This window comes from Microcaecilia unicolor, chromosome 7 (assembly GCF_901765095.1).
Source record: "Microcaecilia unicolor chromosome 7, aMicUni1.1, whole genome shotgun sequence".
Taxonomy (NCBI): domain Eukaryota; kingdom Metazoa; phylum Chordata; class Amphibia; order Gymnophiona; family Siphonopidae; genus Microcaecilia; species Microcaecilia unicolor.
In genome coordinates, this window is record NC_044037.1 from 1,225,339 (window position 1) to 1,245,495 (window position 20,157).

The window sequence follows — 20,157 nt, forward strand, 5'->3', positions numbered from 1 at the left end:
GCAGTGGATTTCCCCAAGTCATTTTAATAATGGTCTATTGACTTTTCCTTAGGAAGACGTCCAAACCTCTTTTTAAACCCTGCTAAGCTAAGCTAGCTGAAGCCCCGCCAGCTGAAAAAATCTGCAGCCTCAGGAATGAAGAAGCCAGTGGCATGCTTCTAAACACTGATACTTACACTCCCAATTTCGTGCATGAACTTAGCATGCTCGGGGAAGTCTTTGGCCCTGCAGGTCAGCAGCAGCCATACTGAAAGGCTGCCTACGACCTGCACCAGGCCTTCCCTCTGACTCGCCCACCTCTTCTGTGAAAAGGAAGTTGAGTCAGAAGGGGCGAGCAGGATCAAAGACCCGGTGCAGCAAGACTTTCAGTATGGCTGTCGCTGGCCTACAAGGTCGAAAACATCCTGTTTCTAAAGGTACTGTGTGTGTGTGGGGGGGGGAGTAGACCCATGGTCAGGTCCAGGAGGAAAGAGGCTGAAGACTTTGTACTTCAGGAGGGGCAGAAGAGAACGGGGGGAGGGGAGGATTGAACTAAAACTGTAGGACAGGGTTAAAGAGGAGGAGGATTTGGGTGGATTGTGCAGAACACAAGGGGAAAATAGGGAGAGAAGTCGAATTGAGAGGAGGAGGGAAGGGAGAGAGAAAGATAAAAGACCTGGGGTGGAGGGAAGAAATAAGTTTTGGGGGTGGGTCGGGAAAATGGGAAGAGATAATGGACCTGGGAAAGGAAGGGGGAACTGAGAGAAAACCACAGACAGGGATAAAAGAGGAGAATGAGTTGGTGGACTGTGCAGAGGGGAAGGAGGAAACAGGAAGAGAAGCTGAACTGAGGGAGAAGAGAGGGAAGAGAGAAAGAAAATAGACCTGGAGTGAAGTGAAGAAAAAGAGAAGTTTTATTAGGAGGGGGGCTGGGGATGGGAAACAGAAAATGGACCTGAGGGAAGGCAGTGCAGGGAGAACAAAGGAGGAGAGATGTTGGGCTCAGAGACAGATAGCGAGAGAGAGGTGACAGATAACAGACCCAGGGTGCAGTGAGGTAGCTGAGGCCCCACCAGCTGAAGAAATCCACTGCCTGAGTCATCCCCTTGCTCCACGCACTGCCTCAGGAATGAGGAAGTCAGTGGGAATGCCTTCAGCCACTAACGCTTGCACTCTCATGTTTATGCATAAACTGAGAATGCTCTTGGAGTGGTGGCTGGAGGCATCCCGCTGACTTCCTTGCTCCTGAGGCAGTGCAAAGAGGGCAGTGATTTCTTCAACTGATGGGGCTTTGGCATCCCCAGCAGCAAAGGTACGATACCTAATGGAGGGGGAGGAAATTTGCCTCCCCACAGTCCATCCCTGAGCCCAATGGACTGCTGGTTATGCCCTGCCATTAACTGCAATTAAAATTTTTAATCGAAATGAAGTCCTACTATTTATCTCCACCCCCACTTCATATATCACACTAAATGATTTCTGACCTTTAAACAAAATGTACACACTGTACAAAGGAGACAATATAAAAGTACACATCACCTTCTCTACCTTTTATGCTCAAGGCAGGAGCATCTGTTTAATTTACCAGAAAAAGGGGCAAGAGACAACCATTCTCTTCCACAGACCCCTAAAGCCTCAGTCCCTTTTAGGGTATCATCAACAGCACTGCCCCTTACCGAAGTTCAAGTTGTTTTCGTTTCTGCACCTCCTGGTTATGCAATTCCTCCATTCTTCTCAGTTCTTCTTGGCGTCTCATTAAATCTGAAAAGGTTTTTCTCTGTTACTGACAGATTCACCAGTTTCAACAACCTGTATGTATGTATATCTGTGTATGTGCGTGGTGCATATATCTATACACACACACAACATAACCAGTGCATCCTAACAGAGCAGCTTTGCTACACTGCTAAAAGCCCACAACCTTAATTTATACCTCTGGAATTTTTCCGGCCTTTTTCCCCGATACCAGGATACTTAAAATTTGGGAACCGGAGACTGGCACTGCAGACCAGCTGCTACTGTCCCTCGCTCAGCAAAATAAAGTCTAGGAAGAGAAACACTGAAGCTCAGAGGTAGAAGGACAGGGAAGGGGAGAACCAAGGCAAAAAGTGGCAAACAAAAGTGAGTAAAAATTCAAAAGTGAAATATTAGGGAACATTTCAGAAAATGTTTCCACCCCCGTACCCAGAAAGACCACCACTGCACGGTAGTTTGAACCATTTCAGTCAGCCATACTTGGACCCACAGTTATATTTAAATCAAGACACAAAATCCAACACATCACTAATTACAGAAAGCAATACAAAGCATACAAGCCAAAAGTACAGAATACACCCCCCCCCCCCACGCCACCTCTGCCCCTCCCCCACTGCAGGCAGATCATACAAGTAGTAGCTAAATCCAAATACAAACATCAGTTAAGGATCTTGCTACGGGCAGAAGGCTTCAGGATAGCCATTACCATACCCGCTGACTAGATTCTCCCCTGGAGGATAGATCCTGTATACCTCTCCGCTACATGGCACAGCCATGAGTCGCGCCAAACAGTTTTCTTACCCATCACCAATGCACAACAGATCAAACCAGATAGTCCCGTCAGGACCGGGTGTATAAGCTGGTTCAGATCAAACAGAAGCAGCGGAGACCACGCCAACTGTCCCCACTGCTGACAGATGGAATGAAAAATGTGTGACCAAAATGCGCAGAACTGGGGACGCAACTAGAACATATGACCGAGGTATGCAGGCGAATGCCGGCATTTCAGACACTCCTCCATTGAACTGAATACTGCTTGGAACACTCTGCTTGGCGCAATGTATAAACGGAGCACAAACATATTGAAATTCCGAGAACCAAGTATTTGAAAAATGGAGTTCAGCACAACACACACTGCATGATGTGCGGAGCAGTAAGGTAAAATCTGTCTTACCTGGTAATTTTCTTTCCTTTAGTCGCAGCAGATGAATCCAGAAACCGGTGGGTTGTATCCGTCTACCAGCAGGTGGAGATAGAGAACTAAATTGGAGAGAGCTATAACCTAGTACCAGCCCCCAAGCCAATTAGTATGTCCCATCACAAAGCAGTAGCAAGTGAAAAAATTGAAAACTTCCTCACAAACCTGAGTCAATAACAAAGTGCGAGAAAACTCGCTAAACAGAAAAGCCAATGTGGCAACAGTGTAATCAATGTCCTCTTGTGTTCAATATTCCTTGCTTCTTTTTCTCTTTTTATTCTTTTCTGTTTTGCAGACGAGAATTTCATCTCAAACGACCCAGATCCTGTTCTGGGAACAACACGTATAGAAGGAAGAAAATTCCAAACAGCTGCTAAAAGACACAGGGTGATATCCTGGATTCATCTGCTGCGACTAAAGGAAAGAAAATTATCAGGTAAGACAATTTTACCTTCCATTGCGTCAGCAGCAGATGAATCCAGAAACCAATGGGATGTACCAAAGCACTCCCCAAGTAGGGTGGTAAGCAGACACCCCGCGTGCCAACACCGTAGCGCCAAATTGCACACCCGCGTGCGCTAAGATATCAATCCTGTAATATTTAACAAAGGAATGCAACGATGCCCACATTGCTGCCCGACAAATCTCTTCCACTGAAAGCACGCCAGTTTCAGCCCAAGAAGTAGCCTGAGCAAGCGTCGAATGAGCCCAAATGCCCACCGGAGAGCGACGACCTGCAGAGACATATGCTGACAAGATGGTCTCCTTAATCCAATGAGCAATAGTCGCCTTGGAAGCGGCCTCCCCTCACCGCTGCCCTGCCAAGAGGACGAACAGATGATCCAAGCGCCGAAACTCATTAGAAACCTGTAGGTATTGCATCAAGGCCCTCCGCACATCCAGGAGTCATAGAAACATGACAGCAGATAAGGGCATATGATCCATCCAGTCTGCCCATCCTCTGTAACCCCTAATTCCTAAGCGATCCCACATGCTTATCCCACATCTTTTTTTTAATTCTGGAACAGTCCTCGACTCTACCACCTCCACCGGGAGGCCACTGCACACCTCCACCACCCTTTCTGTGAAATATACTTACTTAGGTTACTCCTAAGCCTATTACCCTCTTAACTTTGTCATATGCTCCTTCATTCCAGAGCTCTCCTTCATTTGAAAAAGGCTCACTTCCTGTACATAAATGCCCTTGAGATATTTAACGTTTCTATCATGTTTCCTCTCTCCCTCCTCTCTTCCAGCGTATACATGTTGAGGTTCATAAGCCTGTCCCTATAATTTTGCATTCAGACTGCTTACTAATTTCGTAGCCACCCTCTGGACCGACTCCATCCTGTTTATATCTTTCCGTCGGTGCGGTCTCCAGAACTGCACACAGTACTCCAAATGAGGCCTATCAGCTCCTTTTTCCTGCTGGTCATGCCTCTCTTTATGCACCCAAGTATCCCTCTGGCTTTGGCCGTCGCTTTTTCTACTTGTTTGAAAGCTTTAAGGTCGTCAGACACAATCACCCCCAAGTCCCGCTCTTCCTTTGCGCACTGAAACACTACACCCCTATACTGTACCGTTCCCTCAGATTTTTGCGACCCAAGTGCATGACCCTGCATTTTTTGGCATTAAACCTTAGTTGCCAAATTTCGGTCCATTCCTCCAGCTTCGCTAGGTCCTTCTTCATGTCATTCACAACCTCCAGGGAGTCCACCCTGTTGCAGAATTTAGTATCATCCGCAAAGAGACAAACCTTACCAGACAGCCCTTCCGCAATAGCGGTACTCCACTGACGACATCCTTTTGTTCCGAGCAAGCTCCATTTAACACTACCCTCTGTCTCCTACCATTCAACCAATTTTTTACCCAGTTACTTTAGGTCCCACACCGAGGGTACTCAATTTATTTATCAGTCGCCTGTGCGGAACCGTGTCAAAGGCTTTGCTGAAATCCAAGTATACCACATCAAGCGTCCCTCCCACATCCAACTGTTTGGTCACCCAGTCAAAGAAGACAGTCAGATTCGTCTGACACGACCTGCCACTAGTGAAGCTATGCTGCCTCGGGTCCCGCATTCCATGTAGTTCAAGAAATGTCACAATCCTCCTGTTTAGAAGCGTTTCCATTAGCTTACTCACCACCGAGGTCAGACTGACAGGTCTAATTCCCTACCACCTCCTTACTTCCACTCTTGTGCAAAGGAACCACATCCGTCCTTCTCCAGCCCACCGGGACCACTCCAGTTTCTAAGGAAACATTGAAGAGGTCAGTCCGGAGCCGACAGAACTTCTCCGAGTTCCTTAAGCACCCTTGGGTGTATCCCATCAGGCCCATCGCTCTACTTTTAGTTTGGCAAGCCCCTCATGAACACAGTCCTCCGTAAACGGGTCTTGGTCTACCATACATCCATCCCCTTTAGCCTTTGCTTTCTGCAGCCCTACCCCCGGTTTTTCATTCGTGAACACAGAGCTAAAATAATCGTTAAGCAGTTCAGCTTTATCTTTATCTTCCACATATTTCTCTCCCTCAGCTTTGCGCCTCACAATGCTATTATGGTACTTCCTCTTTGTCACTTACGTATCTGAAAAAGGTCTTGTCCCCCAATTTTACCGTATTAGCTATATTTTCCTCCATTTGCCGCTTCGCTTTCCTGATAGCTTTTCCAGCTTCTCTTCGCTTAGTTAGGTATTCTCTCCTGTCTTCATCTTTCTGAGTCTTATAACATGCAAAGGCTAGCCTCCTTTCCCTTATCTTTTCAGCTACTACATTCGAATACCAGAGAGGCCTTCTTTTCCTCTTACTTTTATGTACTTTTCTAACATAAAGGTTAGTCGCCTTTAATATAGCTCCTTTGTCTTGTCCATTGCAGTTCTACATCCTTCAGCTGTTCCCATCAAGCTAACTGTTCCTTGAGAAATTCCCCATCTCGGCAAAGTTAGTTACTTTGAAATACAGGACCTTCAATCTCAAGTGAGCCCTCCCTTCTGTTTTAATATTGAACCAAACCATACGATCACTAGATGCCAAATGGTCTGCCACCTTGACGTCAGAAACGTACTCTCCATTCGTAAGCACCAGATCTAGAACAGCTACATCCCATGTCGGTTCCGTCACCCACTGCCGGAACAATTCTTGCTGTAGGGAATCTAAGATCTCTTTGCTTCTAGATAACCCCGCAGCCGGGACACCTCAATCAACATCCAGCATATTGAAGTCACCTATCAGTAGTACTTCCCCCCTTTCCTAGCTATCTTGCAGATGTCTTCAATTAAGTCCCTGTCCAGTTCCTCCGACTGTAAGGGAGGTCTGTATATCACTCCAATATAGATACATTTTCCTTTCCCTCTTTCCAGTTTAACCCACAGCGCTTCTTCCCTACCCCAAGTGTCCTGCAGTTCTGTCACTTGGATATCATTCTTAACATATAATGCCACACCTCCACCCTTTTTTCCTATTCTGTCCTTCCTGAATAGATTATAGCCAGGTATAGCAACATCCCAGTCATGGTTCTCGTGAACCACGTCTCTGTGACCGCCACTAAATCCAAGTCCGCTTCCATCATTGTATCCTCAAATTCTAGAAGTTTGTTTCCCATACTACAGGCATTGGTATACAAGGCTCTCCAGATTTTTCTCTTTTTATTCACTTCTATAGAGATATTAGATGTCCTACCTTCCCTGGGGTTAATTATGGCCTTTTATACCCATCCCCATCAATTTTAATTTAAAGCCCTCTTTAGTACTTTAGCCAGCCTGTTGCTAAAGACACCTCCTTCCCTGACAGTATGGACACCATCACCGCTCAGTGCCTCTTGGAAAATCATCCATAGTCTACGAAACCAAAGCCTTCTCATCGGCACCAACCACGCATTTATCTCCAAGATGTGAGCTTCTCTCATTCGACCTTTACTTTCGACAGGGAGGATCGATGAGAACACCACCTGCGCACCTAGATACTTCACCCTCTGACCCAAAGCCACGAAGTCTCGTACGATATGTTCAGCAGGATACTTTGCTGTATCATTTGTGCCAACATGGATGAGTAACATAGTAGATGACGGCAGAAAAAGACCTGCACGGTCCATCCAGTCTGCCCAACAAGATAACTCATATTTGCTGCTTTTTGTGTATACCCTACTTTGATTTGTACCTATGCTCTTCAGGGCACAGACCGTATAAGTCTGCCCCGCACTATCCCCGCCTCCCAACCACCAGCCCCACCTCCCAACCACCTGCTCTGGCACAGGCACAGACCGTATAAGTCTGCCCAGCCCTATCCTCACCTCCCCAGCCCTGCCTCCAACCCCGGCTCTGGCACAGACCGTACAAGTCTGTCCAGCACTATCCCCGCCTCCTAACCACCAGTCCCGCTTAGGAGCGTGGCCCGTAGGCTTGATGAGTCTAGGCAATCTTTCCACAATAACGCGAATCTTGGCACCCGGCAGACAGCACACCTCTCTGGACAACATATCCAGCCGGCAGATGGGCAATTCATAGTAACATAGTAGATGACGGCAGAAAAAGACCTGCACGGTCCATCCAGTCTGCCCAACAAGATAAACTCTTATGTGTATAACTTACCTTGATTTGTACCTGTCTTTTTCATAAATAGGTCAGTTTACCACCCCCCCCCCCCCCCAAATCTCTTTAAACAATTAAAATATTCAATTTATTTCTTATTACCACTGGTAACAAATAACACCAGCATAACCACCTGGTTAGAAGTGCATCTCCAACCACCACTACCTTTCGCTTTCTTTGAGCCAATTGTCTCCTCATGTCGAAGGTGAAAGGTCAACGGCACTCTTATTTTGGGAGCCCAAAGAAAGAGCTGAGTTCGTGTCCTGTACATCTTCTTAAATTTTGCCAACCTAAACTTCATACATAATGTAGTTGCATGTACACAAAGCAATTGGAAGCAGAAAGTGTATAGCCTAATTGCAAATCTACAAAAAAAAGGCTGTAGCGTTCACTCATCAGTCAGTACTTGATAAAGATAACGAAGTCCTTTCGTTTGTCGTTTATTTATTTTCTATACCGTCACTTCTTGCATAACAAATCAGAACAGTTTACATCTTATAACTATTCAGGTACTTGCACTGTCCCATATGGGCTCACAATCTAAGTGTACCTGGGGCAATGGAGGGCTAAGTGACTTGCCCAGGGTCACACAGAGCTGCAGAGTGAATTGAACCTCGTTCCCCAGGATCTTAGCCCAGGAATTGAATCCGGTTTCCCAGGTCCGCATACCGCTGCACTAACCATTAGGCCACTCCTCCCTTTGTCTCCAATGCTGAAATACTGCAGAGTTCATAACCCTGGAGGAAATCCGGGTTATGCTTTAAGAATAAAAATGGGGTCACCAGCATCATGTTGCTCTGGCAGGTCTCAGCAAAATATTTCCCAGAGGAGAATGAGGTACAAATCCAGGAATCATATAGATGAACCAATTGAAATGTTCTAGATAATGAAAATATGAGGTCGCCAAGAAATCTGTAGAGGCTCTATACCACGGTCAAAAAAAGAAAAACAACCCACCAGAACAGTAACCCTTGCAGTCACGCAAACAAGTCAAACACAGTGAGGGTGACGAAAGAAAGAGCAGCAGACTATATCCAAAAACAGTTGGCTTTACTGCAACATCAGAGACTCTCAGATGCTGCAATAAAGCCAACTGTTTTTGGACATCGTCTGCTGCTCTTTTTTTAGTCACCCTCATTGTGTTTGACTTGAGGCTCAATACCAGTCATTGATGTGTCTCATGCAGCATGCGATTGTTAAGTAATGCACATTCAACAAACCAAGCCCTCTATGCTCCTGTGGTTTCTGTAGAACAGAGGTTGTAGGGGACGCCTTGCGAAGTTGCCAAAGAAAACATTGCAGATCTCTGCTCAGTGCCCACTCACACTGTTTCAAGTATAAAGGGAGCATCTGAAAGAGACAAAGCCAATGTGAAGCCATCATCATGTTAAAAAACCAAATCCTCCCTAAGAGGGAGATGGGGTAGCCACGTCAGCCCACCAAAATTGGTGATAAAAGTTTGATGTCTACATTAGTCAGCGAGATAAAATGGTAAAACACACGGCTGGGTAGAGGGCCAGCCAGGTTTTAATATAAGGCTAACCAGCACAGTGTTCTCATAAAGAGGAAACTGGCCCATCACCACAGCTTGATCATAATAATCCACGAAAGTGCCCGATAGCTGCAATTGGAGCAATATACAACATTCTCCTGAAAAGCTATCTGACTCCAGGACAAAATGGAGTTTTACTGCACAGATCACCAGATGCACCTCTCCAGCTCAGATTGAGGTATTAAGCATTGCAGAAGCCTCTTCAGAAAGCTTAGGCATACTGGACAGAGCCAGATAGGCTGCCACAACCGGATCCTCTGCCGCAGGAATGGAACTGGCAGCATTAAGCTTCTAAAAATACTCCTGAAAAAATTGCCATGATGTCCTCCATTTTAGAGGAATCAGACCAGCACAAGTCTTAAGTGTGGGAATGTATCTGGACCAGCCTCACGATTGTCACCTGCACCAACAGCTTGCCAGATTTATTACCATATTGAAAGAACTTAAATTTCCAATATAGCAACGTTCTGACGGTTCTCTCATGCAACAACTATTAAGAGCAGTTCTAGTGGCTGTGAGCAACTCACAGGTAGCAGGCAAGGGAATAGCAATATACCTACGCATTAGTGCTCAGTTTTCGCTCAAGCTCCACAAGCACCAGCATTGGCGATCACCTCAACGTAACACCATTTTAGCAGCAGGCCAGAATAAGCATGGGACACCCTTATACTGTTGATTATGAGCGACATATTGCTCCCATTTATTCCCCCCAAATTTAGCAAACTGTGGTGAAGAAAACATATGCCAGAAAATCCACCCCAGCTTAGCCAAAAAGATGTGGGTTCAAGCTCCACCCATATGAGAACATGATCAGATATTTCTTCTGGCCCAATGACAGCTGCAGACACCTAAGAGAACATGTGGGGAAGAGTGGTGTGCTTTCCTCTGGACGTAAGAACTCTCCATGGATCAATTGCAACACTTGAGAAGTCCTCCCCATCCACACCCAGCTGAAAGGCAAATTGGTCCAGTCTGGGTCAAGCACCAAGCTCATATCATCTGATAACGGTTGGTCAGCATAAGGTAAACAAAGTTTTGTTAAACTGAGTAAGACTCAGTGTCATGGGTAACAGAGCCACAAACCAACATCAAAAATAAATCTCTACCTTGAAGATTTAACTTAAGGCCCAAAAACCAGCCTTCTGAATCTTTCAAAATCACCTCTGATAAACAGGCCAAGAATTTCCTAATGAAGACTGCAACCCTTCCCTGGTGGCCAGCAGCCGGGGAAGCAGTACACTGCCCCAACCCACTATCATTGCACTTTATCATGTTCTGCCTGCGACAGATGGGTTTCCTGCAAACAACTATATTGGCACGATGACACTACGAAGTCATCAAAATGTCTGTGTTTCAGTGGGGAGGTGATACCACACATCTAGGATACTATATGTATCGTACCCCAAAGAACTCCAGAAGAGACTATCAGAAAAAGAGATTCTAGGTTGCCCAGCCCTCATCCCAGAACCACACCTTGTATAGCTTTCTGCTCCCACTAGCCTAACAGATTCCAGATACAAAAATATACAGTCCGCTGCAGTGTCCCAACCAAAACCTCATCCCCAACCTCCCCCCCTCACAGAAGTCACCATGCACATTCCTTCACACAAGTGAACTGGGGCACAAGAGCAACCACATATAATGCTAAGAGCCCGCCCACATTTACCTGGAGACAGTAAAAAGAATTTCTACTCAGTTACCAACGTCCACGCTGTGGATCATAACCGTTACTTCAGTTCTAGCAAATCCCACATGAGGATCACAAGTATGCTGTGCTGCGCAATGGCTCCTCCAGAACCAATGTGAACTCCAATGCTGTCCAGCTAGGATGCTGCATCTCCAAGAATTGAAGTCCTGGGCCTTCAAAATGAATTCAAACACATTCCAGGCCCCATTCCAGTAAACTTTTCATATCGCTGGAAAAATAAAAAAATGCATATTGCACTCACGTATTTTAGTGCATAATGATATCAAGTGCCATCACCACTCCAGCAGTGCTGGAGAATAAACTTGGAATAAAAGAACGGTTTCCTCCTCATACTTCAAACCACCCTTGCAGCGGCAACGATATTGCTGCAATAATTCCACTTATGTACATAAATGCAGAACTGCATCTTCCTGTTTGCAGCCTAGTCGATGAGCACGTTCCAGCACCAACAGGCTCTGCACAGCTGACATAGGCATGTGTCCCCAACCACTGCTCCATGCTGTGCACTAGGGACTGGTCACCGATAGACTCAGGCGGCACCACAAAACAGACTTTTGCCTTGATTGATTCTCCATGGCATGTAGCTTGCTCTGCCAATTGCGCTTTCAATTGCTCCAAATGCACTGTGCCAGTACCACTTATGTCCTCCAATGCAGACACCTGTTGCTGAAGCTCATCCACTCTCATCGCAAGATCCATCATACACACTTTGTATTGCTGGAGTTGGTTGGATAATTTAATTGGGATTCCTGGGCTCGGGAAACCGCCAGTCGCTCAAGGGGTGTGTGTGTGTACGAAGCTCGCTCCAGGCCCTGGACCTCCATTTTATCCATGCCACCACAGGGCTTCTCCTGACCTTTCTGAGTTGATATGGATGCCATCACCTGGCCACAGATTGTCACAATCTGGTCCCATCCACCCGTACCCTTGATAAGGAAGGTGTTTCAGGCTCCCACTGTCTCTTCAAATAAGTGAAATGAATTAAGCGGGAGGTATCCAGAGCAGATCACTCACGTCTGTACTGCTCCAAGCATTATGTGGTTCCTCAACCCACATTTATATAAGTAAAAGCTAGAACTCAAATTGTGTTGAAACCACTAGTGGAGTTCCACAGAATTTGTCTCTCTCGCCAATTTTGTTCAAGGTACTTATGAGTACTCTTAGAAACTTTTCGTCTCATCTGGAAATCAGGTATTATACCTATGCTGACAACTTTACTTTATGAATTCCTATATTACAAAAAAAGTCTGCTTCATAAAAGTAAAAAATGTTAGTGCTGTTTAAAACTAAATGCTAATAAGAAAAATGTTATGGCTAGGAACTTCTCCACCTTTACCCTAACAACACTGACATCTATTAACATTTATCAAATCTAATGTAGAGCACTTATATAGCGCAGAATCCAAAAAGTCCTAAGCTTGTAAAAACAACAAAAACAGCTTACATACAATAAATTCACTGACTAAAATAAAAATCATTCAATTATTCAATTTCTTCCTAAAAGAATAAGAATTATCATACCTAAGCTCATTAAGTAATGTGTTCCAGAGAGGTACAAAGAAAGAGATCTCCTTTCCAAAATTTACTATATTTTAGACTGACCAGAAGAGGAAGAGAAGCAGCAATCCCTACAACATCTCATATTAGCAAAAGAAAGGAAAAAGAACTGGAGCTAAACCATAAATAGCTTTATGTATAAAACCAAGCCCTGAACTTCACTCTAACAGACACAGGGAGCCCATGCAAGGCACGCAACAATGGAGTAACTTGCATATTTAGAACAATGAAAGATCATCCTGGCAGCTATGTTTTGCAATAATTGCAATCTGGTCATTAATTTGAGGTAGAGCAAAATAGAGTTGCACTAATAAAAACTAGACAAAAGTATTGCCTGAACAATGAAAGCAAAACATTCCTCATGAAAGCTAGAGTGAATGGATCGCAATTGTTTGAGTTTAAAAAGATACTTTCTTAATCAAGTTAACTTGGATTTCAAAGGTCATGGTTGAGTCAAGAAAGACCCTTAACACTCGAGATGAGATATTGGCAATAAAACTAGCAAACCAGGATTACTAAACCAAGAACGTTATTTTTGTCTGCGTTGAGTTTTAATAAATGTTCCCGAGACCAAGACTTAACCTTCGTAATAAAAGGCTCAATTACAGAATAAGTTAATGAATGATCTGAATATACCGGTGGTAACACAAAAATATCATCTGCATAAGAAAATAGGGATACATTCCTAGGCTACACATAAAAAGGTTGAACAAAATGAGAGTGAAGGGATCCTTTAGAACACCAAATATGGATTTACAAGAACAAACCATTTTTCGGCACTTTATAACTATGATGTTTCAGGAATCCCTTAAACCAATTAAATACTGAACTCTCCAAACCTAGTTCACTTATTTCTAATAACAGTTTGGCAGGATCCACCGAGTCGAAAGCAAACTAACAGCACCATCTGTTTGCCCAGGCTTTCTGAATCATTATCAAAGCCAAACTGACTCAGTACTGTGCAGGGACGTAAAACCAAATTGAGAATATAAGCAAAGAATTATCTATGTATTCAGAAAACTGCAATCCAACTAACGATTCCATCAACTTTGAAAGAAAGGGAATGCTTGCAATAGATCTAAAAGCTTGAAGGTAGTGTCAGATCCAACCCATTACATCTAGTCTTATATCCCACTTACACCTTGCAGTTCAAAGCAGTAACAGTTAAAAAAAAAAAAAAAGCTAGAACAATCTTCTGGTAAGGCAAGCAATAGACATTAGAAACTCTGACTTAAGAATGGGAGTTAATAGAAATCTGACCCACATCAACTGGATAGTTACTCAAACAAAGAATAGCATTAATCAACAACGTAATCCAATAGATAAAGGAGAAACATCTTTCAGAAAAATAGGATAACTGTTGAGAGGAAAAGACAATTTTGATACTTTACATATTTGTGACTGAACTAGTGAAAAAAACATCATGAAACCCAGAACAAGATCAGTCAGGATGTTATCGAGGGACATAGTCAGGTCTTTATCAGGAATGCTACCAATGATATCAGTACATAGCAATTCTAATCTGAATTTCTCAATTTTACAGGAAAAGAAATCTGCCAATGTCTGAGCAGTTGGCCATTTTAGTTATTTCCCTCCCATCAAAGGGAGGAGATGACATCATACCAACAGTTTGAAAAAGTATCTTAGAATGCAAAGGAGAATTCAAAATCTGAATAGCATAGTAGGATTTCTTTGCCATCTCTACTTTCAGTTTATAAGTAGCAAACTGTACTTTCCAGGATAAATTTCAGATCAGGGTCGCTGGACTTGACCAAGCCAGCTCCAAACGACAGCATTCGCTCCTTAATTCCAACAAGCTCTTGTTGAGGGGCTGATTATCTTTCCTTGAATGCAGCAATATCTTCCAAAGTACTACTAACTGAAAAATGCCAGTTTTAATAGACAGACCCCACAGTAATGTTTTAGTTATCTGATCTTAGAAAAAAAAACTCCAAACATTTCTAGTAAAAACTGATTCAACCTTTGTAATAAGATACGGTTTAAAAAAAAAAAAAAAAGTCAAATTTTGAGCAAATACCAGGACAATGATAAAATACAGTAATACCAATTACTCCCATGCCCAGTTTAAGAGCTAACAAATAAGTAACTTGAGACCAGGAATGATTTTCTTCTTAACTAGTATAGGTTTAAGAAAACTTAAAAATTATAACCAGGCCCTCTCCCCTCGTCTTTTCTGTTACCTGATATAACACTAACCCTGAGAGGATAGATTGGAACACAACTACCGGAGTCAGTGTCAGATTTCTAATGTAAAAACCATTCCAGGATCCTTTTTCTGAAATTATAAATTAAAATAGATTTGATACTCACTGACCTAGCATTAAAATACAAACATGGCATAGGAGTAACATCTTTGGATAAAAATTTAAATTTTTCCAAATATCTTCCTTGTCTCCTACTAGATTTACAACAAGTAAACCTTCAATATGGTGCGTTACCAATTATAGACATGACGACAAAGCTTACATTAATCAATAACACTTCGACAAGGAAAAGAATCAGATTTTTCACCCTAACTCTTCGATCTAGTTATGACTACTGGGATAGGACTATGCACACAGTCTTAAAACCACAGTCTAACTGGGTTAAAAAATAAAAAAAAAAACGTTCAATAAACCCACCAAATTTGCTGCATGTTAGTTTTTATATCAATCAGCAGAGGAGCAGATCAGAGAAAGGAAACAAATAACTGTGAAGGTAGCTGGAATAGTTTTAGGAACCCATATTAAACTTGACAAGCATCTTAGTAAACAGAGTAAAAACAAATCTTCTGTAGGCTAAAAAAATTTCGCAGTTAGAAATTACTTTACTTTGTATCATTTCTCACCAGCAGTTCATTCTCTAGTGGGTAGTCAATTATATTATTCTAATGTACTTTACGCAGGTTCCTCTCAGACTGACACGACAACTGCTACAAAACACTGCAGCTAGAATGGTATGTCGAGACCCTATTCATGGTACAGCTTCCGTACGACTGCTTTTTAATCATTTACCTCCCCACCAAATCAAAAATTCTTATGTTGGAAGAGCCTATTCATACTTCCTTTTCCTATACCGATAAATATGGTACAAACTATTTCATAATCTTATTTTCCTATCAAGCAGCTGTAAATTGGAAAACTCTTCCAAGAACTGTAAAAGCCGATGAACAACATGGAGTTTAGAAGAAAATGTTTAGTAAATACTTCCATGAATAATTTTTATAATTGACTTGAATTCTGTCCTTTCCCAATGTTTAGCTGGTATATCTTATCATAGGCCACACAATTTTATTGGAAATACGTATTGTACCTCTCAGATAGAACAAAAAACAAACAAAACAAAAAAAACTTACAAACTTATCCTAATATAACCATGGCCAAAAACCATCACAAGAGACCTGTGACCTCAACCTCAAATATTTACAGTGCAAAAGGGAAATGAGACTGGATATATCGCCTGAGGTTTTTGCAACTATATTCAAAGCGGTTTACATATATTCAGGTACTTATTTTGTACCAGAGGCTATGGAGGGTTAAGTGACTTGCCAGAGTCACAAGGAGCTGCTGTGGGAATTGAGCCCAGTTCCCCAGGATCAAAGTCTGCTGCACTAACCACTAGGCTACTCCTCCACTAAAGGTACTAGGTTGCTGGCCCTCTGCTGGTACTGGCATTAAACTGTAAAGCAGTGCAAAATGTCATATTTCAGATTTAAAAATCTGAGGGTAAAGATTCCACTACAGAGTGGAACTGGACAAGCTCGTCATTTATTCAGGACACCTGAAAGAAAAGGGAAACCAAAGCTTTGAGTACAATTTGTTGAAACCAACATGTTACACTGTCACTGAGGTACTCACCCTGCCTCATAAGCATGACCTGGTGTTCGTGTCGGGCAGCCTCCATTTCAACCTCCATCTTCTCTCGTGCTTCCTGAATGTTCCTGTCTACCTGTTGCTGCTGTTGCTTCTCCATATCAATCAGTGCCTTCCAGCGCATAGCATATTCATATTCAAATGAACCAGGCTGGGCAAATCGAGGGGGTTGTTCACGTTCCCTGAAAAGGGGTTAAAAACTTACTGGGTTACAATAAGACAACTTACACAGTAGCAAAAAAAGGTTTGGTGTACAGCGCAGGAAGCCGAAGAGAATGATCAGTTACCTTCATGACAAATCATTCACCTAGAGTTCAGTCTCTCAAATAAAACATTTAAAAAGAACATTACCCTACAATTTCAGGCAGCTCTCCACACCTTTCTGACCCTCCTATTTACCAGCCTTGGGACCGCTAAGCCACAATTCAAGGCTTCCTTCCCTCCATTTCAGGAAATATGTAGACCACATAACTCGCAGCTTATGCGGCATCTGAGCAGTAGAACATAGTGCGGTCATATCTGGAAAACAGCCTCAGTGGCATAAGGCAGAGAGAGTTATGTGGGCATCTCCTGCAAGTTAGACACTGCATAGATTAAGACTTTAATCACAGAGATCTTTACAGATCTATATCAAGCATATCAAGTTATTTATTGGGAAGATTTCTGTTTTTCACCTCATTCCTAGGCTGTCAAAGCTTTTAGGAGGACCATGCAATACATTTGGTGAAACTATCCTGTGGGTGCTTGCTTAAAGAACCGAGTAATAGTTCCCAGCTGAGAACTAGTTCCACAACAAAGATGGTGACATTTATTCATACCTGTTAATATTCTTCCTTGAAACCTGCTACACCAGTCCACAAGAATAGGTTGTGTCCATCCCTGAGCAGCAGATGGAGGCAGGGAAACCAATTTCTCCCAGTGACTAATATTAGTTTTATTAAGGGCTAATGCAGGTCAGAATGCCTCCATATGTGATTGCCCATTACAGACCTTCCCCCCTCCCAAAATCTCATGATTAACCAAATTCAATCCTTTCCTTTTTTTTTTCTTTCCCTTTTTATGTTTAAATCATTTTTTATTGATGACAATCAGATCATATACAATTTCACATTGATTCTATCATCATTTCCATTTTTATTCCTTCCCCCCCTCTCCTCCTCCCCACCCTCCCCTCTTCCCCCTTCTTCTCCCTTTAATTTATCTTATACATACAGAGTTGACTATTGGTTATGGATTTGGCTACATATTCAACAGTTGGCTTCGTGCAGCCGGGGATAGAGTTCTCAAAAATGGGGTCCATCTTGTCAAAAATTGTTCGAATTCTTGGCTTGGTCTGTCTTTGTAGTATAATCTCTCCATTCTTAGAAGGAAAATCATCTGGGTCCGCCACAATTGAATCCGCGGTCCCCTTCTTTCCCTTTTTAAAGGCTACTACTTCCCAACACAACCCCAATTTCCTTTCAGAAAAAAAAGAAGGCAGCCTGAATTCCCAGGACTACAGTGCTAAAATCTTCCAGTGGATTCTGGACTGGTCTAGCAGGATTCAAGCAGAGGCCAACAATTTCAGTTTCACTGAAACTAGCCTGAAACCAGTGTTTGGATTTTGGCCAAAAATGCCAGTCCATTCACAGCTGAAATGTAAACTCCCCACTCCCACCCTCAGTCTGTGCCGCTGCCGCCCCACCTCCCCTGGCCACCCTCTAACTCCACCCCTCAACCAAGCCTACTTTCTAAAAGGTGCTTACTATAACTGTCGTATAATAAATGTTTGTTCCAGTAAAATACAATGTTCATAGTACCAAAAACCTGCACAAATCATATTAAGCAGAGGGCAACATCTAGTAACCGGCATTTGTCCTTCCGTCACAGTTATAGTAAGCATCGTTGAGTAGCCCCTGACGCAGCCCTGCTGGATGAAACACGGCCTGTGTCAAGCAGTATACTCTATATATCATTTTAACAAATAAGGCTTGTTTACGTTTACCATTGGTCTGCTTCGTTGTTTTCCACTTTGGAGTTTGCAGATCGTTTGCCTTCTTGGACCCTACTTTCTAAAAGCCCTGGTGGTCTAGTAGCCTCTTTGGAGCAGGAGCGACTTGGCTGCATAGTGAATATGGTGGCTGTAAGCCTCTGCAGCCACTATTTTGACATAGGAAATGGAATGAGCAGGAGTGACTGGGGATTGCACCTGCGGGAATTAATGACCATCTTGAGCCAGATGATTGGCCAAGATTTTAGCAAATAGCTTTGTCTAAGAAGCAGGTTGAACTGGGTCATTTCCTGGTTTCAATAAAACTAATTTTGGCAAGTTGCAGCAAACTTGGTAATCTACCTCCCATCACAAATTAATGAAACAGAGAAGTCAAAGTCAGAGGACTTCTGCAATAAGTCTCCAAAGGGATTAATTTATATAGACAGAGGAGACTGCTCATTCCTATCCGATAAACAATTCACCCACTACATCAACTCAATGACAACTATTAAGAACTTAAAGCCGATCAGACCAAACGCCCCTTAATCTGCTTATAACTTACTTGTGGTACATTTGGTTTTTAGGAACAAGTTTCTCAGGTAGCCCCTCTTCATTATCATACTGCTCCATGGGTTCCACAGTCACAGGGCGTGGAAACCTACAAGAAGCAACAAGATGAGAAAAAATATACTGTAAGTGCTCAATTGCTCATCATGATGAAGCTTCCTGTTTGTTATCACTGACTGTCCAATATGTCTATTACCTCACTGCACTTTTTCATGCCAAATTCACTAGAACCATATGAACATGGTCATTTCTGAACAAAATCATTCATGGAAAGTGTTTTCCACCTATGCTCTAAGATCACCTTTCTGATCACGTCAAAGAGTCATACCCCATAGCCCTCCCCCCCAATCTCCAAAGAACACCTTATATCATCCCAGTAACCCGTAGCATTGCCCCCAACATAAAACACCATCTCAAACATAACACAGCAACCACTTCAATACAAAACATCTCTGAACCCCACAGCCTCTTCACCCTGGGAACCTTCCGTCTCCATACCTCATACCATCACTACTTCCCCCATACAGAAGACATTTTCCTCATCCCCAAGTCCCAAAATCACAAAATGCATTGCTACAAAAAAAAAAAAAAAAAAAAACTTCCTTCCTGTAAGCTTGGTACTCACGTAGTTAATAATAAGGACCCATCAGCACATCTGTCCAATGCCTTCCTGGCAGCAGGTTTCCCAGAAAACTCGATAATGCCTTTTCCAGTGGTCCTTCCTCTGTCATCGACAATCACCACAGCTCGCTCCACTTGGCCGAACATCGAGAAGGCTTCCTCTAGAAGCTCATTGGATACAAACTGGGGCAGGTTGCGGATGGTGAGGGCAGCACTATGGCAGGCAAAGCGCACACGTAGCTGCTTCCCACGTATAGGCAGGTTATCAAGTTCAGCCTTCGCAATCTCAGCCAGCGTGCGAGTTTCCTGAAGAAAAAATGGAAATACTGGACATAGTAAAGAAAACAAAAAGCAAAACCATACAACATGGCACAGCTCTAATGTTACTCTTGAATGAAAACAAGCCTGTATATTGAAACCAGAACGATAAGGAACATTTTTCTTTTTTACGAACCTCGGTATGGGGCTCAGATGTATACAATCTTTTCCTATCTGGAGACACCCAGTTTTGTCACTGGTCCTAGTGGTTTTTTTTTTTTTTTTCTTAAATCGAAGTACATAATAAGGAAAAATTTCCTGGTTCTTAACAAATGTTAATCTTAACAAATCTACAACACCTAGATCTTAAAGATCTAGGTATTGTTGTAGATAATATGCTGAAATCTTCTGGTCAGTGTGTGGCAGCAGCCAAAAAAGCAAACAGGATGCTAGGAATTATTAGGAAAGGGATGGTGAATAAAACCAAAAAGACTATAATACCTCTGTATCACTACATGGTATGTCTGTACCTTGA

The 20,157-nt window shown here is 43.0% G+C and overlaps 1 protein-coding gene across 1 annotated transcript in view; it reads right to left on the reverse strand.

Moving 5' to 3' along the window:
- Nucleotides 1-20,157, reverse strand: part of NONO (non-POU domain containing octamer binding) — a 78,498-nt gene that overhangs the window by 40,322 nt on the left and 18,019 nt on the right. The window contains exons 4-7 of the mRNA XM_030208919.1: nt 19,369-19,670; nt 18,739-18,834; nt 16,190-16,386; nt 1,656-1,740 (exon numbers count right to left, since the gene is read on the reverse strand). Coding sequence (XP_030064779.1) covers nt 1,656-1,740; nt 16,190-16,386; nt 18,739-18,834; nt 19,369-19,670 — 680 coding nt within the window. The remainder of the gene's footprint in view (nt 1-1,655; nt 1,741-16,189; nt 16,387-18,738; nt 18,835-19,368; nt 19,671-20,157) is intronic.